The 23,639-nt window shown below is 44.4% G+C and overlaps 1 protein-coding gene across 5 annotated transcripts in view; it reads left to right on the forward strand.

Moving 5' to 3' along the window:
• Positions 1–23,639, forward strand: part of SNX31 (sorting nexin 31) — a 95,877-nt gene that overhangs the window by 61,456 nt on the left and 10,782 nt on the right. For 4 of the 5 annotated variants that reach the window (XM_088442674.1, XM_088442678.1, XM_088442676.1 and 1 more), the window contains 3 exons: positions 13,378–13,470; positions 21,356–21,562; positions 23,312–23,401. In XM_088442674.1, coding sequence (XP_088298800.1) covers positions 13,378–13,470; positions 21,356–21,562; positions 23,312–23,401 — 390 coding nt within the window. The remainder of the gene's footprint in view (positions 1–13,377; positions 13,471–21,355; positions 21,563–23,311; positions 23,402–23,639) is intronic. The other variant, XM_088442675.1, reaches the window with a different exon arrangement.

A 23,639-nucleotide genomic window follows, 5' to 3' on the forward strand; every position in this document is an offset into this window, starting at 1 on the left:
GGGAAGGGCTGCGGGAGGGGACGGTTAAAGCTGTGGGAGGGGCCGGTTAGAGTTAAGCTGCAGGAGGGGACGGTTAGGGTTAGGCACTAAGGGGATGGTTAGGGTTAGGCTGTGGGAGTGGATGGTTATGGTTAGGCACTAGGTTAGGGTTAGGCTGCTGGAGTGTTAGGTTAGGATTAAACACTAGGGGAATGGTTAGGGTTAGACACTAGGGGGATAGTTAGGCACTAGGGGGAGGGTTAGTCTGTGGGAGGGGCCATCAGGGTTAGGCACTAGAAGGAGCGGACGGTTAGGGAGGGTTAGGTTAGGATTAGGGGTGTGCACCGGCCACTTTTCGTGTTTTGTGTTTTGGTTTTGGATCTGGATCTTTCTTCGTGTTTTGGATCTGGATTGGTTTTGCCAAAACCACCCTTCCGTGTTTTGGGTTCTGGGTTTTGTGTTTTGGATCTGTATTTTTTTGAAAAAAAGCATAAAAACAGCTAAAATCACAGAATTTGTAGGTTTTTCTGCTCCTATGCTATTATTAACCTCAATAACCTTAATTTCCACTCATTTCCAGTCTATTCTGAACACCTCACACCTCACAATAGTGTTTTTATGTCCAAAAGGTTGCACCGAGGTAGCTGGATGACTATGCTAAGCGACACGAGTGGGCGGCACAAACACGTGACCCATCTAGGAGTGACACTGCAGTGGCAGACAGGATGGCAGTTAGAAAAACTAGGCCCCAAACTGTACATAATGCAAAGAAAAAAAGAGGTGCAAGATGGAATTGTCCTTGGGCCCTCCCACCCACCCTTATGTTGTATAAACAGGACATGCACACTTTAACAAATCAATCATTTCAGCGCCAGGGTCTGCCACACAACTGTGGCTGAAATGATTGGTTCGTTTGGGCCCCCACAAAACAAGCTGGCAATTAATGTGTCCCTGCACAAACTGGCTCTACGGAGGCAAGATGTCATCCTCATCCTCCTCATCCACCGATTCCTCACCCTCTTCAGTGTGTACATCCTCATCCTCACAAAGTATTAACTCGTCCCCACTTGAATCCACCACCACAGGTCCCTCTGTACGTTCTGGAGGCTGGTCTCCCTGGAAGAGCTGATAATTCATTTTGATGAACATCATCTTCTCCACATTCTGTGGAAGCAACCTCCTACGCCTTTCGCTGACAAGGTTCCCGGCTGCACTAAACACTCTTTCGGAGTACACACTGGAGGGGGGGCAACTCAGGTAAAATAGAGCCAGTTTGTACAGGGGCCTCCAAATTGCCTCTTTTTCCTGCCAGTACAGGTATGGACTGTCTGACATGCCTACTTGGATGCTGTCACCGATGTAATCCTCCACCATTCTGTCAATGGTGACAGTATCATATGCAGTGACAGTAGACATGTCAGAAATTGTTGCCAGGTCCTTCAGTCTGGACCAGATGTCCAAACTTGGTCCTGCCTGCCCTGCATCACCGCCAGCGGGTTGCTTAGGATACCTAAGTTTTTTCCTGGCAGCCCCAGTTGCGGGAGAAAATGAAGAAGGAGCCGTTGACGTGTCACGTTCCGCTTCAGCTGACAGTGTGTTCACCAGCAGGTCTTTGCACCTCTGCAGGCTTGTGTCGGCCGGAAAGAGAGACACCACATAGGCTTTAAACCTAGGATCGAGCACGGTGGCCAAAATGTAGTGGTCTGATTTCAACAGATTGACCACCCTGGAATCCTGGCAAAGCGAATGAAGGGCTTCATCCACAAGTCCCACATGCCGAGCGGAATCGCTCCGTCTTAGCTCCTCCTTCACTTTCTCCAGCTGCTTCTGCAAAAGCCTGATGAGGGGAATGACCTGACTCAAGCTGGCTGTGTCTGAACTGACTTCACGTGTGGCAAGTTCGAAGGGCTGAAGAACCTTGCACAACACGGAAATCATTCTCCACTGCGCTTGAGTCAGGTGCATACCCCCTCCTTTGCCTATGTCATAGGTGGATGTATAGGCTTGTATGGCCTTTTGCTGCTCCTCCATCCTCTGAAGCATATAGAGGGTTGAGTTCCACCGCGTCACAACCTCTTGCTTCAGGTGATGGCGGGGCAGGTTCAAGAGTGTTTGCTGGCGCTCCAGTCTTCGGCACGCAGTCGCTGAATGGCGAAAGTGGCCAGAAATTTTTCGGGCCACCCAAAGCGTCTCCTGCACGCCCCTGTCGCTTTTCAGAAAATTCTGCACCACCAAGTTTATTGTGTGAGCAAAACATGGGACGTGCTGGAATTTGCCCAGATGTAATGCCCGCACAATATTGGTGGCGTTGTCAGATATCACAAATCCCCAGGAGAGTCTAAGTGGGGTAAGCCACTGGGCGATGATTTCCCTCAGTTTCTCTAAGAGGTTGTCGGCGGTGTGCCTCTTACTGAAACCGGTGATACACAGCGTAGCCTGCCTTGTAACGAGCTGGCGTTTCTGAGATGCTGCTACTGGTGACGCTGCTGCTGTTGCTGCGTAAGGTGATACATCTACCCAGTGGGCTGTCACAGTCATATAGTCCTTAGTCTGCCCTGTTCCACTTGTCCACATGTCCGTGGTTAAGTGGACATTGTGTACAACGGCATTTTTCAGGACACTGAGGACACTTTTTCTGACGTTTCTGTACAGTCTCGGTATCGCCTGCCTAGTGAAGTGGAATCTAGACGGGATTTGGAACCGGGGACACACTACCTCCATCAATTGTCTAAATCCCACTGCACTAATGGCGGATACCGGACGCACGTCTAACACCAACATAGCAGTCAAGGCCTCAGTTATACGTTTTGCTTCAGGATGACTGCTGTCGTACTTCATCCTCCTCGCTAAGGACTGTTGGAGGGTCAATTGTTTAGTAAAAGTAGTGGTGTTCCTAATTCCTCTCTGGGATGATGAACGACTCCCAGCAGCAGCAGCAACAGCAGCAGCGGCAGCAGTAGGCGTAGCAATGCAGGATCCTCCGGAGGAATCCCGGATAGGAGAGTCAGTCATGCCAGTGATATGGCCTGCAGGACTACTTCCGATCCTGACTAAGGAGGAAATTGACGAGGAGGGAGTTGACGGTGTGGTTTGCAGGCGCTTGGATACAACAGGACAACGGGATTTAGGTGTCCCTGGACTGCTTACGGTCTGAGCCAAAGTTTCTGAACTTGACAGTAACTTTTTATGAACGCGCTGCAGGTGCCGTATAAGGGAGGATGTTCCTAGGTGGTTGACGTCCCTACCCCTACTTATTTCACCTTTACATATGGTACATATGGCAAGACAGTTGTTGTCCGGATTTGGATAGAAATATTGCCAGACCAAAGAGGTGGAATGTTTGGTCTTCTGCCCAGGCATGACCGTGATGGGCTTTTTCATCCCACGGACAACAACTGTCTCCCCCGGAGCCTGATTTAAACAAACCACATCACCATCAGAATCCTCCTCGCCAACTTCCTCCTCAGCGCCAGCTACACCAGTATCCTCATCCTGTTGTACTTCAACAGTGACATCTTCAATTTGCATATCAGCAAGTGGACTGTGGGTGCTCCTTTCAGCACTTGCAGGGGGCGTGCAAATGGTGGAAAGAGCCACCTCTTCCCGTCCAGTGCTGGGAAGGTCAGGCATCGCAACCACCACCACACTTGGACTCTCCTTGGGGATTTGTGATATCTTCTTAGAAAGCACAGTTCTTCGCTGTGCTTTTGCCAGCTTAACTCTTTTGATTTTTTTAGTGGGAGGAGTGCTTCCATCGTCATGTGAAGCTGAACCACTAGTCATGAACATACTAGGGATCGACCTTAGCCGTTCCTTGCCACTCCGTGTCGTAAATGGCATATTGGCAAGTTTACGTTTCTCTTCAGCTGATTTAAATGTCTTTTTCAAGGTCATTTTCCTGAACTTTGCCATTTGGGATTGTATGTGCCCTCTACTATGACATTGGGCATCGGCCTTGGCAGACGACGTTGATGGCATGTTATCGTCTATGTCATGACTAGTGGCAGCAGCTTCAGCACTAGGAGGAAGTGGTTCTTGATCTTTCTCTATTTTATTTTTATCGGAGAAAGTTTGGTCCTCCATTTATGTTATATCGATTTGATATATACGTGCGGCTAAACACAGAAAATAATTTTTTTTTTGGTTTGGACTGGAGTGTACTTTGTGGGTTACAGCACCCTTTAACGGTCAAGCCAGCCGGCCCTTTACTTATGACACAGGCGCACTCTTGGCACTACTTTGTTGATGCACGTGCGGCTACTGCGCACACAATTCACAAACACAGAAAATAATTTTTTTTTAGGTTTGGACTGGAGTGTACTTTCGGGGGTTACAGCACCCTTAACGGTCAAGCCAGCCGGCCCTTTACTTATGACACAGGCGCACGCTTGGCACTACTTTGTTGATGCACGTGCGGCTACTGCGCACACAATTCACAAACACAGAAAATAATTTTTTTTTGGTTTGGACTGGAGTGTACTTTCGGAGGTTACAGCACCCTTTAACAGTCAAGCCAGCCGGCCCTTTACTTATGACACAGGCGCACGCTTGGCACTACTTTGTTGATGCACGTGCGGCTACTGCGCACACAATTCACAAACACAGAAAATAATTTTTTTTTAGGTTTGGACTGGAGTGTACTTTCGGGGGTTACAGCACCCTTAACGGTTAAGCCAGCCGGCCCTTTACTTATGACACAGGCGCACGCTTGGCACTACTTTGTTGATGCACGTGCGGCTACTGCGCACACAATTCACAAACACAGAAAATAATTTTTTTTTTGGTTTGGACTGGAGTGTACTTTCGGGGGTTACAGCACCCTTAACGGTCAAGCCAGCCGGCCCTTTACTTATGACACAGGCGCACGCTTGGCACTACTTTGTTGATGCACGTGCGGCTACTGCGCACACAATTCACAAACACAGAAAATAATTTTTTTTTTGGTTTGGACTGGAGTGTACTTTCGGGGGTTACAGCACCCTTAACGGTCAAGCCAGCCGGCCCTTTACTTATGACACAGGCGCACGTTTGGCACTACTTTGTTGATGCACGTGCGGCTACTGCGCACACAATTCACAAACACAGAAAATAATTTTTTTTTTGGTTTGGACTGGAGTGTACTTTCGGGGGTTACAGCACCCTTAACGGTCAAGCCAGCCGGCCCTTTACTTATGACACAGGCGCACGTTTGGCACTACTTTGTTGATGCACGTGCGGCTACTGCGCACACAATTCACAAACACAGAAAATAATTTTTTTTTTGGTTTGGACTGGAGTGTACTTTCGGGGGTTACAGCACCCTTAACGGTCAAGCCAGCCGGCCCTTTACTTATGACACAGGCGCACGCTTGGCACTACTTTGTTGATGCACGTGCGGCTACTGCGCACACAATTCACAAACACAGAAAATAATTTTTTTTTTGGTTTGGACTGGAGTGTACTTTCGGGGGTTACAGCACCCTTAACGGTCAATCCAGCCGGCCCTTTACTTATGACACAGGCGCACGCTTGGCACTACTTTGTTGATGCACGTGCGGCTACTGCGCACACAATTCACAAACACAGAAAATAATTTTTTTTTAGGTTTGGACTGGAGTGTACTTTCAGGGGTTACAGCACCCTTAACGGTCAAGCCAGCCGGCCCTTTACTTATGACACAGGCGCACGCTTGGCACTACTTTGTTGATGCACGTGCGGCTACTGCGCACACAATTCACAAACACAGAAAATAATTTTTTTTTGGTTTGGACTGGAGTGTACTTTCGGGGGTTACAGCACCCTTTAACGGTCAAGCCAGCTGGCCCTTTACTTATGACACAGGCGCACGCTTGGCACTACTTTGTTGATGCACGTGCGGCTACTGCGCACACAATTCACAAACACAGAAAATAATTTTTTTTTAGGTTTGGACTGGAGTGTACTTTCGGGGGTTACAGCACCCTTAACGGTCAAGCCAGCCGGCCCTTTACTTATGACACAGGCGCACGCTTGGCACTACTTTGTTGATGCACGTGCGGCTACTGCGCACACAATTCACAAACACAGAAAATAATTTTTTTTTTGGTTTGGACTGGAGTGTACTTTCGGGGGTTACAGCACCCTTAACGGTCAAGCCAGCCGGCCCTTTACTTATGACACAGGCGCACGCTTGGCACTACTTTGTTGATGCACGTGCGGCTACTGCGCACACAATTCACAAACACAGAAAATAATTTTTTTTTGGGTTTGGACTGGAGTGTACTTTCGGGGGTTACAGCACCCTTAACGGTCAAGCCAGCCGGCCCTTTACTTATGACACAGGCGCACGTTTGGCACTACTTTGTTGATGCACGTGCGGCTACTGCGCACTCAATTCACAAACACAGAAAATAATTTTTTTTTTGGTTTGGACTGGAGTGTACTTTCGGGGGTTACAGCACCCTTAACGGTCAAGCCAGCCGGCCCTTTACTTATGACACAGGCGCACGTTTGGCACTACTTTGTTGATGCACGTGCGGCTACTGCGCACACAATTCACAAACACAGAAAATAATTTTTTTTTTGGTTTGGACTGGAGTGTACTTTCGGGGGTTACAGCACCCTTAACGATCAAGCCAGCCGGCCCTTTACTTATGACACAGGCGCACGCTTGGCACTACTTTGTTGATGCACGTGCGGCTACTGCGCACACAATTCACAAACACAGAAAATAATTTTTTTTTTGGTTTGGACTGGAGTGTACTTTCGGGGGTTACAGCACCCTTAACGGTCAAGCCAGCCGGCCCTTTACTTATGACACAGGCGCACGCTTGGCACTACTTTGTTGATGCACGTGCGGCTACTGCGCACACAATTCACAAACACAGAAAATAATTTTTTTTTGGTTTGGACTGGAGTGTACTTTCGGGGGTTACAGCACCCTTTAACGGTCAAGCCAGCCGGCCCTTTACTTATGACACAGGCGCACGCTTGGCACTACTTTGTTGATGCACGTGCGGCTACTGCGCACACAATTCACAAACACAGAAAATATATTATTTTTTTAGCACTTGGGGGGAGCACCCCTGATGGACAGAGCACCCCCTGGACAACACTACAGCACCCCTTTAGGACTGGGACACTGCACAGGACTTTGGAGTGGACACAGCCCCTATGGAGAACTGACTGCACAACACAGTCCAGCCAGCCCCTATGGACTTTGAAGTAGTGGACAACAGCAGCACTACACTACACTACACTACACAGCACTAACTCCCACCCTCCCTCTTCACTGTCCACAGCCGAGTGAGAAAATGGCGCCGACGCGGGTACCTTATATAGGATCCAAAACCCGCGAGACTCGGAAGGCGGGATGATGACGTTTTGCCTCGATGTCAGATCCGAGTCAGGTGGGAAAAGTCGAGCCTGACTCGGATCGGACTCGGATCGGGGGGGCTCGGGGGGGTTCGGATTTCAGAAATCCGAACCCGCTCACCCCTAGTTAGGATTAAACACTAGAGGAATGGTTAGGGTTAGGCACTAGGCGAGGGTTAGGCTGCGGGAGGGGAGGGTTAGGGTTAGACACTAGGGGAATGGTTAGAGTAAGGCACTAGGGGGGAGGATTAAGGTTAGACATTAGGGAGATGGTTAGGGTTAGGCACTAGGGGGAGGGTTAGGCTGCAGGAGAGGACGGTTAGGGTTAGGCACTAGGGGGAAGGTTAGGGTTAGGCTGCGGGAGAGGACGGTTAGGTTTAGGCACTAGGGGGTGGGTTAGGGATAGGCTGCAAAAGGGGATGGTTAGGATTGGTGTTAGAATACTTACTAAAATCTGTCTGGATTTTGACCATCAGGATGCCGCTGTCTGTATTCTGACTGTCGGCATTGTGACCATCTGGATCCTGTACCCAACCCATAACAGGTTATAGAGAAGACACATTTCTGGTTTTCTGAAGGGTAGTGCTAGATCCGAGCGCAAAGGGACCTTAGGGCCTGACTCTGAGATGGACGCTATAGCGCAGCCGTTGTGTCTTTGTACACAGCGGCTGTGCTGAAATATGCTAAATATGCTTTGGATTCGCCCAAAACTCCATCTCATCAAAGAATAACATTTTAAAAAATGTACATTGAAAAGAAATGAATGCAAAGAATAAGTGATTCTGGCAATTTTTGTCCTGGTATCTCTGCTTAGTATTACATGTCTAACTTCTCGAGGGCAGTAGTTCTTGCAGCTGTGTTTAATGTATTGACAGGACAATGTCATTGTCTGTGAACTTGGGCTGATTTTTCACAAAAACATGGTAATGTGTAGTTAGCAACTGATTTTTTTTAAAAACAAAAAAAATCTAAATTCAGTGAAAATACATTAGAGCTCCTATATATATATATATATATATATATATAATATATTATAATACAAAAAGTGGAAACAAGCGCCCAATAGTGTGATACTGTTATGATAATTGTGACACGCACCACACAAAAATGTTCTGCGTACCGTATTAACCTAATACATAGGCATGTAATATGGGATCTTTTAGGAGCCTCACTTCTCTTCTCTCATATCATTTGGTGAGATGGTGATAACCGATTGTTACCAGGCCCAATTTGTTATATACGGAGACAAGATAACACTCTCATGGTGTAATACTACACAAATTTTTAATACACACACACGAAACACATATAAAAAAGAATAATTACATTAAAAAGAAATATCAGAAGCTTATCTGGTATCTGACTCTGGGCCTGATTCTGACCCGCTCGCGAGCGCTGGAGTAGTGATGTCAGTGGGAGTGATTTTGGCTATGATAGAGCCAAAATCACTCCAGGGCTTGCGGTAGCGAGACCCTACCGCAGGGTCTCATCGCAAGCCCGATGGTCGCGATGGTCTTGACCATCGCGACCATCATCATTGACGCTCGCTATAGCTGTGGGTGGTAACCCACAGCTATGCGAGCGTCCATGAGGCCGCTCCAAAATGAGGTAGGAGGGCCCTGATTCAGAGCGAGCGCTCTGGTCAGAGCCTCCGGCTCTGAATCAGGCCCTCAGTCAGAAAGCATTGGCCACACTGTCCTCAACGCGTTTCACCTCCGATGCTCAAAATAGCTGGGCTTCGTCAGGAGGATATTATGAGAGGGTTTATCCCTACCTATATACCCTAAAACCTAATTACATAATTAGAAGATGCCCAAAAAAGGCCGGATCGGATGTCCGGTGGGCGCCGCCATTTTGGGACTCATTGCGCATGCGCGAGACTCCCAGGTATCGCGGGAGTTTCGTGGGAAGCCTTTCAATGAAACTCCCCTATACAGAGCGTCCTCACTCTGCATGTCACGCCCGACTCTACCAGGGGCTCTGCACGCTCCTGGCTGACCATCCATATGTTGCTAAGACATCTGCGGCCATTTTCTCAAAGCACATTACTTTTACCTGGGCGTCGCCATTTTGTGTGAGTCCAGTATGCATAACTAGAAGGGTATAGCTTAAATGGCAAGGATATAATCATCAGAATACTCATTCTAATGTCCATGATTAATAGATATATAGATATAACAATTACAAATAAAATATTAATAAATTATATGCTATTACTTAAATATTAAGAATAATAAATATACATAATATAAATAAATAAGTGAATGGCAATAATAATAATAAATATAAGTAACCTAGATATACATTATTAAAAATACATAATTAAAAATACATTGTTAAAAATACATAATTAAAAAGAGTATCTTAATATAAATACCATAAAATCATAAGAAGAATGTAAACTCATAACTTTCGTTTAAACCACTGGGGACCATCGTATTCAAAGTGAAAATCCAGAACATCTCCCATTGCGATAGTCTTTTCTCTCTGTCACCCCCTCTATCACTCAACTGTACACATTCAATGGCTTTGTACTTTAACCCTTTTGGATCTCCATTGTGGTGTTTGAGGAAATGCTTTGGTACAGAATGATTGTCCACTTTGTTTTTAATAGCCCTAACATGTTCCTGTATCCTGAGTTTAACATTTCTTTTCATTTTCCCCACATATTTAAGATTACATGGGCATTCTAACATGTAAATCACCCAAGTGGTGAGGCAATTCATTTTACTATTAATCTTATGAGATACAGTGTTGTTATGATTAAAAAAAGAGGTATGACAGCCACTAACATAATTGCACATATTACAACTATTACATTTAAAAAACCCTTTATTATTCAAGAAATGTGTTGCGGCCTTACCCAGGGGCCTCAAAGTACTGGGAGCCAAGTGGTTTTTCAGGTTTCTTGCTTTTCTAAAGGCTATGGCCGGTTTCATTGGTAGGACTTTATTCAGAATAGGGTCAGTTTTTAAAATATCCCAGTGTTTATTGAGGATCCTTCTTATTTCTCTCTCTTTGTTATATTGTGTAACAAAAACAATATTCCTTTCCCTATTTTCCTATTTCTTATACTGTAATAGTGTTTCTCTTTCCACTGTATGGACTTTTTCTCTCACTTTCTGTATACATTCTTCTGGATACTGTTTTCTCTGAACCTCTCTGCAAGCACCTCTATTTGTTGTTGACAATCGGTGTCACTGGTACAGTTTCTCCGAATGCGGCAAAATTGTGAAAACGGAATATTCGTCTTCCAATGTTTGGCATGGCCACTATTGTAATGCACGTAGCTATTAGAATCCACATGCTTAATGTAGTTACGGCTGACAATGCCTCCATTGGCACTGCTAATCACTAAATCCAAATACTCAATCTCACTATGACTGAATTTGGATGTAAATGCTAGATTGTATTCATTAACACTCAGGTATTCAATGAATTCAGCAAAATCCCCCTCTGTACCATTCCATATAACCAGAATATCATCTATATATCTTGCATACATCACTAATTGATCTTTAAATCTGTGCTATTTTGAGCATCAGAGGTGAAACGCGTAGCATCAGAGGTGAAAAGCTTATCTGCTTTCTGACTGAGTCAGATACCAGATAAGCTTCTGATATTTCTTTTTAATGTAATTATTCTTTTTTATATGTGTTTCGTGTGTGTGTATTAAAAATTTGTGTAGTATTACACCATGAGAGTGTTATCTTGTCTCCGTATATAACAAATTGGGCCTGGTAACAATCGGTTATCATCATCTCACCAAATCATATGAGAGAAGAGAAGTGAGGCTCCTAAAAAATCCCATATTACATGCCTATGTATTAGGTTAATACGGTACGCAGAACATTTTTGTGTGGTGCGTGTCACAATTATCATAACAGTATCACACTATTGGGCGTTTGTTTCCATTTCTGTATTCTTCATGTGCTCTGAGGACTGTACAGCAAAGGGAGACTAGGAGTGAGGTTCATAAAAGATCCCATACTACATGCCTATCTATTAGGTTTATACGTTACGCAGAACATATTTGTGTGGTGCGTGTCACAATTATTATAGCAATATCACACTATTGGGCACTTATTTCCACTTTTTGTATTATATATATATATATATATATATATATATATATATATATAAAAAAGGAGCTCTAATGTATTTTCACTGAATTTAGATTTTTTTTTGTTTTTAAAAAAAATCAGTTGCTAACTACACATTACCATGTTTTTGTGAAAAATCAGCCCAAGTTCACAGACAATGACATTGTCCTGTCTGTACATTAAACACAGCTGCAAGAACTACTGCCCTTGAGAAGTTAGACATGTAATACTAAGCAGAGATACCAGGACAAAAATTGCCAGAATCACTTATTCTTTGCATTCACTTCTTTTCAATGTACGTTTTTTAAAATGTTATTCTTTGATGAGATGGAGTTTTGGGCGAATCCAAAGCATATTTAGCATATTTCAGCACAGCCGCTGTGTACAAACAAACAACGGCTGCGCTATAGCGTCCATCTCAGAGTCAGGCCCTAAGGTCCCTTTGCGCTCGGATCTAACACTACCCTTCAGAAAACCAGAAATGTGTCTTCTCTATAACCTGTTATGGGTTGGGTACAGGATCCAGATGGTCACAATGCCGACAGTCAGAATACCGACAGCGGCATCCTGATTGTCAAAATCCAGACAGATTTTAGTAAGTATTCTAACACCAATCCTAACCATCCCCTTTTGCAGCCTATCCCTAACCCACCCCCTAGTGCCTAAACCTAACCGTCCTCTCCCGCAGCCTAACCCTAACCTTCCCCCTAGTGCCTAACCCTAACTGTCCCCTCCTGCAGCCTAACCCTCCCCCTAGTGCCTAACCATCTCCCTAATGTCTAACCTTAATCCTCCCCCCTAGTGCCTTACTCTAACCATTCCCCTAGTGTCTAACCCTAACCCTCCCCTCCCGCAGCCTAACCCTCACCTAGTGCCTAACCCTAACCATTCCTCTAGTGTTTAATCCTAACCTAACCCTCCCTAACCGTCCGCTCCTTCTAGTGCCTAACCCTGATGGCCCCTCCCACAGCCTAACCCTCCCCCTAGTGCCTAACTATCCCCCTAGTGTCTAACCCTAACCATTCCCCTAGTGTTTAATCCTAACCTAACACTCCCACAGCCTAACCCTAACCTAGTGCCTAACCATAACCATCCACTCCCACAGCCTAACCCTAACCATCCCCTTAGTGCCTAACCCTAACCGTCCCCTCCTGCAGCCTAACTCTAACCGGCCCCTCCCACAGCTTAACTGTAACCGTCCCCTCCCGCAGCCCTTCCCCCTAGTGCCTAACCCTAATACTCAAGGCACGCATCCACTAGACGATTATATTGAGCGATTTAACGATAACGATATCGTTCAATCATTCAATAATCGTTCGAAAATAGTTTAAAAATCGTTAAGTATAATGTCTTAAACGACCAGCGATGCACGCCCCTTCATAACAACATATTTGACATCTATCATTGTACAAATGTGTTATACAACCTGACGATATCATCAGGTTCAACATGTTTGCAGAGGATTGATGTGCCTGCACTGAAATAAATCTGTATAAGTGTGTGTGTGTGTGTGTGTGTATATATATATGTGTGTGTGTGTGTGTGTGTGTGTGTGTGTGTGTATATATTATATATATATATATAATATATACACACACACACATATATACAATTTTTTTTTTATATATATAAAAAAAATCTGTATGTATATATAATATATATATATATATATATATTTATATATATTTATATAGATGCCTTTTTAAGTGCAGACTGCAGTTACTTTTGTTCTTGTATGCAAAACTGTCTTAAATAGAAAAATGCAATCGCTTATGATACACGAGGATTCCGCCATGATTGAAGTACACAGATTATAATCCATAAATGAATCAGCAGGCGGGTTTCCCACATATAAAACCACAGTCATACAAGACCAGGAGAAAGAGGTTAGGGCAGGAGATGGACAGAGTGCTCACCGTTCATTATATCCTGTTTCAGTACAATATCACCTTTTTCTTTAAAGGCTGTTCAGGAACTTGAAATGAAATGGTCCAGACCGACCGAAGAACAGACCGAGAAGCTTCAGGATTTCATAAAAATAGATAATAAAGTGAAGGTAAAGAATGTTTTCAGATATGTCCTCTACGTTAATTAGGCTATGACAGCATAATAAATAATAGCTACTATGTAGATAAACATACATATTGATGTAACGTATTGGTATGACCTGGGGTGGTTGCAATATAGTGAATGTGAAATGCAGGTTAGCCCACGCAGAGAGATCCTTAACCAGATAACCAGGTTACATAGAAACATAGAATTTGACGGCAGATAAGAACCACTTGGCCCATCTACTCTGCCCCTTTTCATGTATCCTTTAGGCAACTTCAACCCTATTTGGTAACGGTAATATACTCAGCGGTGTGCGTTTACACAGCAGTGGTCACAGTATTCTTTGCCTGTCCTCTCTAATGAATGGTCAAGTCTCTCTGTGATGGCTGGCCACACCCCCTCTGGTTGCTGGCCACTCCCCTTAAGATGGGGTTCCTACCAGTGAATTCCATTGTGTGGGGTATTCATGCCCCAGTCCGACACTGAACCTATTAAGCCCCTGCACTTTTCCTTGTCAAGATGCTAAAGAACCTCGTACACATTTTCTATTTAGCTACACTACTAAAGATGTCAGCCTTATTAGCCCAGGTTCCACTGACAAAACCCTAACAATAATCCCTGTTTTTATACAGGTAATGACATTTAAAAAAAATAGTAGAATTCTAATTTTAAATAAGGAATTGCACCTGCAGATTAGTTAAACCCTTCGCCACTGAGGCTTTTCTCACCCCTCCGCTGAGCCTATTTTGGTACCTTTTGGACTGGCTGTAATTCATCAACGATATTAGTATTCATGTAGTCATATGTGTTGCCACTGTCTGAGGTATACCCATACAAATTATAACAAGCACGTTATTTTACATGTGTTCAGCATTTTGGAAACCTGTCTGGACTTGATTGTTGTTAAGGTGGGTACACACTGGGCGATCAGGAAAGACAGTACGATTACGACATCGTAATCGTACCGTCGTTCCTGATCCCCTGTAGTGTCTGCACTGTCCATCATTCATCAATCTGTCATTATCGGCAGATTGTGCTGCATGTTCAGGCGATGGACAATGTCGGAAACGACCAGCGGTAGTGCGCATCGCTGGTCGCTTCCAACATAACTGTGCACGATTACTGAGCGATTGCACGATTACGATGTCGCAATCGTGCAGTCGCTCAGTAATATCGCCCATTAGTTGTCATAGTAATTGCTAACAATCGCAGCAAGGGGTCAAAGTAAACATCACAGAGATGAATACACTATGGGCCTGATTCAGAGCCGCTCGTAAGCGGCCGCTCATTCGCTCCGAGCGATGTTCGCACATCTGCGTATGGTTTGTAGTATGCATGCGCGAACCAGTCAGTTCGGTCGAAAATCGTGTGCTCGCAAAATAGCGAATGCCTGCTAATTTGAGTGACAGGATGAGGTGTTTGTGGGTGGTAACAGGGGAAGGTGCTTGAAAACGGGGAGTGGAGATCCGAACGCAGGCGTGCCAAACAGTCAAAACGGGCGTTTTAAGGGTGTGCATAATTAACAAAGCAGCGTCATTAACCACGTCACTTGGTTGTCTTTTAGCCTGAACTGCTCGCAAGATTGCGGTAGGTAAATGCTACCACAAGCACTGTGAGCAGTTCATACGCCTTTCGATGTACTCGATTAATCAAATAAATAGCGGAGATGACGTAAGATGCGAGTGGCCAGGGGGCGTTTTTTCCAAAATAGTGAGCGCATGTTTCGTTCGCTCATTCAGACATAAAGGCGTCAACAGACCGCAAAGAGCGAGCATTTAATTTAAATAGCCAGCCCCTTTTTCTGAACGAGCGTCCGCAAATACCGTCCAGCTCTGAATCAGGCCCAGAGAGAGATATTTCTCTCAACTGATCATCTTGGTGACACCATGCTGCACTGCAGGTGGGGCAGATTTAAAATGTGCAGAGAAATTTAGATTTGGGAGGAGTGTTTCCAAACTGACACCTAAATTGTAGAGTAACAATAAAGCTGTGCAGTGTTTGTGGGCTACATACAAAAGCAGCCAGTATTTACACTACATGCAAAAAAGTGTATGTATTTACATCCCTTGCATTGCAACATGGTTTGTTCAGGTTCACAGTTGAGAGAGATATCTCACTCTGGGGCCTATTCATCATACCTTAAAAATCGATGGAGGTAATTAGGTTTAGAACTCGCATGGAGTTAAACCTAATTACCAGAGGAATTCATCATTCCTCCTCTCCATCAGTATCTATTCCGAAAAGCTGTCATTTTTGCGATGACAGCTTTTCGGGAAATAGATACTTTTCCATCTCTGCTCTACCTTACCGCAGCTGGAAACAGTGCTGCGCATGCGCTGTTACATTCGTAAACCCAGCGCATGCGCAGCAATACCTACAGCAGTGGTAAGTTTGTGTGCCCCCTCCCTCCTCCGCTCACTTCCTCCCTGTCCCGCACATACCTGCCCGCACAGCAGCCACCGGCTCCGTCCTGCTGGTCTGACACGTGGTCTCCCAGCACACCACAGTACTGTTTAGAAAAAAAAAATACTTTTTTTTTTTTTTCTTCTAAACTTTATTGTGTTCTGCTGGGAGAACACAGTGTGCGAGCAACCACCGGAGCCAGAGGAGGGACAAGGTTGCCGGAGGAAGACGCCGGGGGACCTGTCCAGCTGACCGCAGGTAAGTGTTACCTGCTTTTCGCCACCTCACAGTGGCGGGATAGTACCTCCATCAAATTCCGAAAATACATAATTTTCGGAATTTGATGAATACCATCATTTCCATGTCCCCATACTAATGTATGGGGAGGGGGACTTAGCAAGGAGATATCAGTGTTACCTCCTGTGCTAAGTGTCATCATGAATACAAAAATAACGTTATTTAAGGAAAATGTCCTTAAAAACGTTATTTTAGTGTTGATGAATAGGCCCCTCTATTCCCAAATCTGAATCAGGCCCTATATCTCTATCTCACTAACCAGGTGGGACAAATATAGGTTTCTCTCTGATAAAGCAGCAACCAGCACCAGGATATGCCAGCCTGGGCTGGTCATATGATAGGAGGGAGAATGGCAGCATTGGGTCTCGCTGTCGTATTGTAAGCGGGCCAGCCCTGTGGAATTCCCTAAAGGAATCAGGTTGACAAAAAAAATGTGCTCCCTACTCTCTCCCCAGGGTAGAAAGCACTATACTTGGCAATCATGGGTGGTGTCAGGACAAGGCCCAGAGGGGAAGCTTCCACAAACAGATTAAACACACAATGGCATTCACCGAACATAACGTCAATGAGAATCAACACATGGCCTGGTGCTGGATGTGGCTTCTGCGGGGAATCCCTACCAAACTCCCCCTGCATTAGCAATAACTAGTCCAGACCAAAGCCTAGGTAATGATTATTTTTGGGGACAGAAAAGTTTTTCCCCCTTTTTTTTTTTTTGTGTAAAGCTTTTACCTTTTAAATAGAACATCTAGATAAGCGCTTCTTATAACTTGCTAAACCCCAAAATGCCTTTATAGCCATAGTTTCATTTACCTTTAACTTAAAGTTCTTGGTCTTACTGTGCAGGCAGATTTTCACAGCTGCACTTAGGATTCCATACACTGCTTAGTAAATAGACCCCTATCTAAACCTCTATACCTTATGAATAGTCGCACATAAAAATAAACACTTTCAGACCTTGATTGTGGTTCCAAAACACAAAAGTTATTATTCACAAAGAAAAAGGTACTGCGCACTTTGATCTAAACAATGAGTGCAAAGGTTACATTCATTAAAGTACAGTCGATACATACGCCAGCGCAGCGGTCCCAGTTACCATCATCAATCCAGAAGCCTGCGGTCATCCAAGAAGAAGAATGGCTCCTAACTGGGACCAGACACAGGCTATATACCCGAACTGATCATGATAACAGCAATGTAGACAGACAGACAAACATAATTCCATTGGTTCTTGCTCTTGGTCTTTGTAGTACACTGTAGTTCATAGGGCAGTTCACTAGGGGTATGTCCCACTTCTTCAGATTGTATTGTCTTTCTTTAATTGATTTAAATTAACCACAGGCTCAGCATACAGAGTTTTATATTTCAACCAATAATTCACTATGGTCCATAACTCCCGAACGCATGATCCGATTCTCTTGCCGATACAACCGGACATCAGGAAATAGACAGGGTATCAGTATAGTACCAAACATGATATGTCTACGATGTTCTATACCATTAATATCAAATACATAGATTTTACATCATAATTAATAACTTTAATATAAACCATAATGTGCAGGAACCTTTTATGAGTGCGTGTATATTTATGATTACATGTAAGTATGCGTTGTGCGTCTGAGCACAGCGTAAAAGGTGCGCTGTGTGCAGGGGTTGTATACAGCGCACACATGCTCTGTGTGTGTGTTTATATCTGCAATACCAACTGTGTATATATGTGTACGCATTGTGGATACACATGCGATTGTCTATGTGCATTATTGTATATATCATGAATTTATATATATATAGATATATATATATATATATTATATATATTTATGCATTAATTGTCATATTTTGATATATTTCTGTCTGGACTATAAAATGACAGACAATGGGTTTTCGCAGGTGGCCAGAAGATGCTTGATGAAATCACAAATGTAAATGCTAGTTTGTTTAGGCATCAGACTTAAAGACAATGGTTTATTTAGGGTACAATTAATTTCTTCTTAACCACATCAGCATTAGATACCAGGCCTACAATGGCTAACGATACCTTAAACGTCTAACAATTGTTTCCAAATCCACCTTCAGAACATTCCTTCTGAGTATATCAGTGTCTGTATTATACTTCAATTTTCATAGGCATACTGTATCTGTAAGAGCAAACACTCACCATCTTTGTGTATTCTTAATTATTTGTCACAGACAAATCCACAAGACTTGTCTTGTCATCACTGAATATTAATGTAAGGACTTTAACAGTGTGCAGTTAGTACGGCATTCACACAACGCTAAAATAGCGCCGTATACCATCTGTATGGCATTGTGCTAAAGACGTAAAATGGCGTCTACATATATTCTTAAAGATTTGGTCTCAGCCAATCATCCAGCTTCGACAAGTGTTAGGAGACTGAGTGAAAAGTGATAAGGTACCAGCCAATCAGCTCCCAACTGTCATATTTCAAACACAGCCTGTGAGATGACAGTTGGGAGCTGATTGGCTGGCACCTTTTCACTTTTCACTCTGTCTCCTAACACTGCTTAGTAAATAGACCCCTTGGACTTCTATCCAGCTCTAAGGGCTCTATTTACTACAATCCGCATTGGGAATGCAGATTGTAGTGTGATATAACCGACTGACTTCTCATTGCGAATTTAGGCAATATCACAGGGATTTACTATAGCTTGCGATAAAGCTCTGTCCCTGCGAATCCCCGTAGCCTTATCATGGTATTTTCACAAAAAATACAGCGACAAGTGCCCGCGCATGCGCTGATCGGCCCCCCGGACAGCACCTCCCTTAACCTCCCTTAATTGCACTTACCTGCATGATCCGGGCTCTGGTGGTGTCCTCCATGACTCCGGTCAGCTGACATCCCATACTGCACTGGGACCCGGTCACCTGATGACCGGGCCGCAGTGCAGTATGGGAGACCAGCTGACCGGAGGGAGGACATCACCGGAGCCCTAAACTCCGGTCCCTGGACTCGGGTATGTTCATTTTTATTTTTACTATTTATTTTTATTTTTTTTTGCAGTGTATCAGCATGTGGTTTGTTTATACCACACAGCTGATCACTGGGGCCGGCTCCGGGCTCTGCTCTGCACGTTAGAGCGGAGCACGAGTCCGGTAACCGGGGGAGACCCTGGATAACGCCACCTCCAGGTGGCGTTATTATCACAGGGCCTTCCCAGGTATTGTTTCACAATTTATTTTTAGTAAGTTACACACACATCGTATTTCCCATTACAATTATGGGAAATGCGATCTGATTACTAAAAATAAGTGATACTTAGGGGTTGTAGTAGAATGTTATGAATTCTACTCCATTTGCCCTGTAATAACTATAGGTGATACTAAAATAATGTGAAAAGGGTGTGAAAACACCCTTTTTCACTTTATTTTAGTAAAAATAATGATAATAAATAGAGCCCTAAGTGAGACTCAGGATTTCTTCTTTTTTTTTGCTGCATGTACCCCCGTATAACAGTGGTGTCATTAGGGGTGACACAAAGGTCATGTCTAAATCCCCTTCATGGAGAGGACCGTGACGTCATCAGTTACTGCCCAACGTCATTCCCTACCATCCACGTGGGCATAGAGGGGAATATAATCTTGTGGCGAGCATAGCGAGCCACCATGCCCGCGAGGGGACAAGTTTCTCCTTGTAGATGGACTCTACGGGCAGGGATCCGCACTTCCGCCCTCACTGACGTCACTTCCAGGTCCCTAGCGCGAAGGGGAAATATGCTCTACCGTGACACAAATGGAAGCCGGGAGCGGGCACTAAGGAGGAACTGGAAGCACGCGGAGACTCTCAGGGGGAAGCCCAGCATCTCCGGCAGTGGTGGGAATGCCCTACGATGCCACACCCCCTTTTTGGACGCGTGCGTGGTCAATTTACCGCACTGGGTTACCCTAGTCCTATTGACGCCACTGCCATATTCTGGTAAAGTGTAACTACTACCCCCTAATGTGTGTAAGTTGTACCCTGTAAACCGAGTACACTTTCATACCGAGGCATTGAAGCATTAGGTAAAGTGATGCCTTCTAATTTGTTCTTCGTGGAATATACCGCAAATATTATTTGCTATATGCCCCTTGGTGGTTACAACAGCTGTCAGGAGCTGCACATTCATGGTCATATAAACTGTTGTAACCTTCTATGAACTCATCTTAATGCAACTTGGCCAATGTACAGTCCCAGATTACCAGAGAGAGCATTGGCGGCCCCCATTTTTTAAATAGGGACATAAAATAGTGCACCTAAAAAAGGTCATGGCTTCATGGGGAAGGGCCAGGGAAGAGATAGGGGTACTCCTGAGGCAGCCAGGAGATGCTGGGGATAAAAGTAGAGGAAGCTACATGTAAGAATGATAATAAACAGGAAAACTGACAGGCCTGAACTTCGCCCCCTGCCCTGCGGTGCCCTGTGCCATGGCACAGATCGCACCATCCTAGTTACGGCCCTGCAGATTAGTGACCACATGGACCTGTGCCTAGGAAACCAACCTGATGGATGTCCCACTTCCTCTTATATATTTTGTTTATAGGTGTTTGAGATTTTAACTTTACTAATGAATTATTATTAGTAGTAGATTGGTTGGGAGTGAAATGTATTGTAACTTTATTATACTGACACAGTGACAGAGTCCTATTAAGGTGTAGACTATAAATCTGCCCTCCCAATGGAGTTGATTCTGAGTCTCAGCAACGTGGCTGGAGCTGTAAGCAGCCACCAAAGCCTGATTTACTACCTAATACTAATGTGACAATCCGTAGGGCTAATGCTGGGGTCGGTACGTCGGCAGGTGGAAAGCTGTTATTAGTGCCGCCCCTGGCTTCAGCCCCTGCTGGGTACAAGAGATTAGTCAGTAACAGGCTCCCCTCCCCCAAACACACGACTCAGAATCACGTGAAGCATTAGAGATACACGCACCACACCAAACAAGTCAGGGTGGTAACATGTCGGCGCATTGCCACCACCCAGTTCCTGTCATGAAACCCCCAATTTCTTGGAACTACAGATCTGCATGAGTTCGGTCCAACTCAGAATAGGACAGACATTAGCTAAAAAGCGTAGATTAGCACCTGCGCTGTGTGCAAACACTCACCATATGCATCTGTGCACAGAGATCCGTGCTGCTCAGAATGAGCCCCAATATGCTTTTGCTAAACTTGTTTGCATTTTGTGTTTCAGTGTTTGGAGCTGATGCAGCAAGTGGAGCACTATGGTTACGTGAAGTTGGGCCCTTGTACCACAAGCCACCTTGCAGCCAAAACCACCTGTACAGTTTCTGTGGGATATAATGGTTTGCACTGCAGCTTTCAGACACCCAGTAACCAAACGGAAACAATCCTTCTCCCCGTCAGTAAAATCACCAGCTGGCACGTCACCATGCTCGCGGTAAGTGATCCGCCATGTGCGCACAAAAAGGGGTTGCGTACGGGATCCCGGTGGTCAGAATACCGATGTATGCAGGTAAGTATCCTAACCTCCCTTTCCCGTAGCCTAAACCTAACTCCAGCCCCACAGACTAACCCTAACCCTCCCCCTAGTGCCTAACCCTAACCGCTACCCTAAACCTAGTACTTAACGTCGGCATGTCAGCGGTTGGTATTCTGGAGCCGGGATTCTGACCGCCAGCATTCCAACCGTGAAGATACTGACTACATCACCTCGAAAATGCTTTGTTACATGTGGATGAAGTTAATTTACTAATTGAAGATGAATGGAAATGAGAATTCACTGTGGAAACGTGCAGGATATAATGGAGCTGGATTGTGTTCTATTCTGAGACCAGTGATGACCCCATCATTTGGCAAATTAGCACAGATACGTCACGAACTGGAATTGGGATGAGGTGGGGGTGGAATATTGGATAATCGGTTCACAAAAAGAAACGGATATGGAAATATTTACCAGTCAAGGGAATAAGGGTCCTGTTTTCAAAGCCGCCGAGGCCAGTGCACCTGCATGAGTCCTTTAAAAGGGGACAACCCACATATAGCAAATAACAGTCTCCAGGGAATCGGGGAGCTGACTTGTCACTGCAGAGATCGGCCAATTCATATATCTATGAGGGGAGCGGTTTTTTTTGGGCCCAGATCTTGCCACCAAGGCAAAACGTCATCGGTGACGGACATCTATGCCGAGATCTGAACTTGATGGGAAGATTCTAGTCCAAATCAAACTGGTCATCACTAATATCTATATGGAGGAATTGTGGCGTGCTCATTTAATGGTGCAGGAAAGCCAGCAATCTGACTCCCTGATACCTCTATTTGCTACAATATGGGGAGCACCTTATTCAAGGTCATTTTTAATCTTGTATATCTAGTTTGTACAATAATTACCTCTGGTGTTTTCAGTTTCTGTGTTCACTTCTTGGTATCAGATTATTGCTGTTACTGCTCAAAAGGGGAGATTTAACAAACCGCCTAATGAGAGGACAAGTGGAGCTGTTGCCATAGCAACCAATCAGCTTCCAGTTATTATTTATCTAGTACATTCTATACAATAACAGCTAGAATGTGATTGGTTGCTAGTAGTAAACCCCCTGCCTGTGATCTGATAATGCTGGAACCTGTTCTGAGAGGATGGACATCAGAGTAAACTCCATGTGATGTAGCAGGGGCACACACTGATGCACTTCTTCACTTCTGGCAACGAATAGGAACATTTTCAGAAATAATTTTTTTAAATTGTACTGGTTCCTCTTATTTTGTGCCGAATATGACCAGTCCTCTAATAACTGAAGGATAACACTGTTGCACAGCTTCATACACCTTGCTACAATACAAAGGCTCATGCTAAACTTCCAGGTAACCTCATCATTATGTTAGATCTTTCCCATGCCCTAGACCTGAACCCCTAAGGTTAGGGACTTACCCGATGATGAGGTTACCTGGACGTGGTGGGTAATCCGATAACTTTAACCAAAATCATGCAAAAAAAATCTCTCTTATTTGATGCAAAATGTATTATCATTTTGTACAGTAATGTTTATATAGTGCGCCTATACTTTTTATATTTCTGTGTATGTACTAAAAGTCTCATTATGGTAGCACCTCTCATTACTTGTAGTTAGGGTGTGCAGTCTAGGGCCCCTCCCCTATATATCCTAAATCAGATTATGTCATTGTCTTATTTTAGCAAACAGAAAAAGACAATAGAACTCTAGAATTCAAGTTGGAATACATGCAAGGGCATTCGCTGAAATGGATCACATTATGGACAGAACAGGTTGGTTGTCAGGGGTGAATACAGGGGATTAGCTGGGGGCATGGGATTGTACATCACAATACACAATCACTGTAGAGTAAGGTAGAAATGACGCACATATGCTTCTATTAGTAGGCACAATACTAATGTAACTGAAAGCTGCTCAAGTTTTTTTTTTTTTTTTTTCAACCATCTTTAATTAGCATTGACATAACCTATATAGGTACACACCACCATCGACTGAGCAGTTCTAGTAAAA

Source organism: Taudactylus pleione, unplaced genomic scaffold (assembly GCF_031769625.1).
Source record: "Taudactylus pleione unplaced genomic scaffold, aTauple2 ptg000314l, whole genome shotgun sequence".
Lineage (NCBI taxonomy): Eukaryota > Metazoa > Chordata > Amphibia > Anura > Myobatrachidae > Taudactylus > Taudactylus pleione.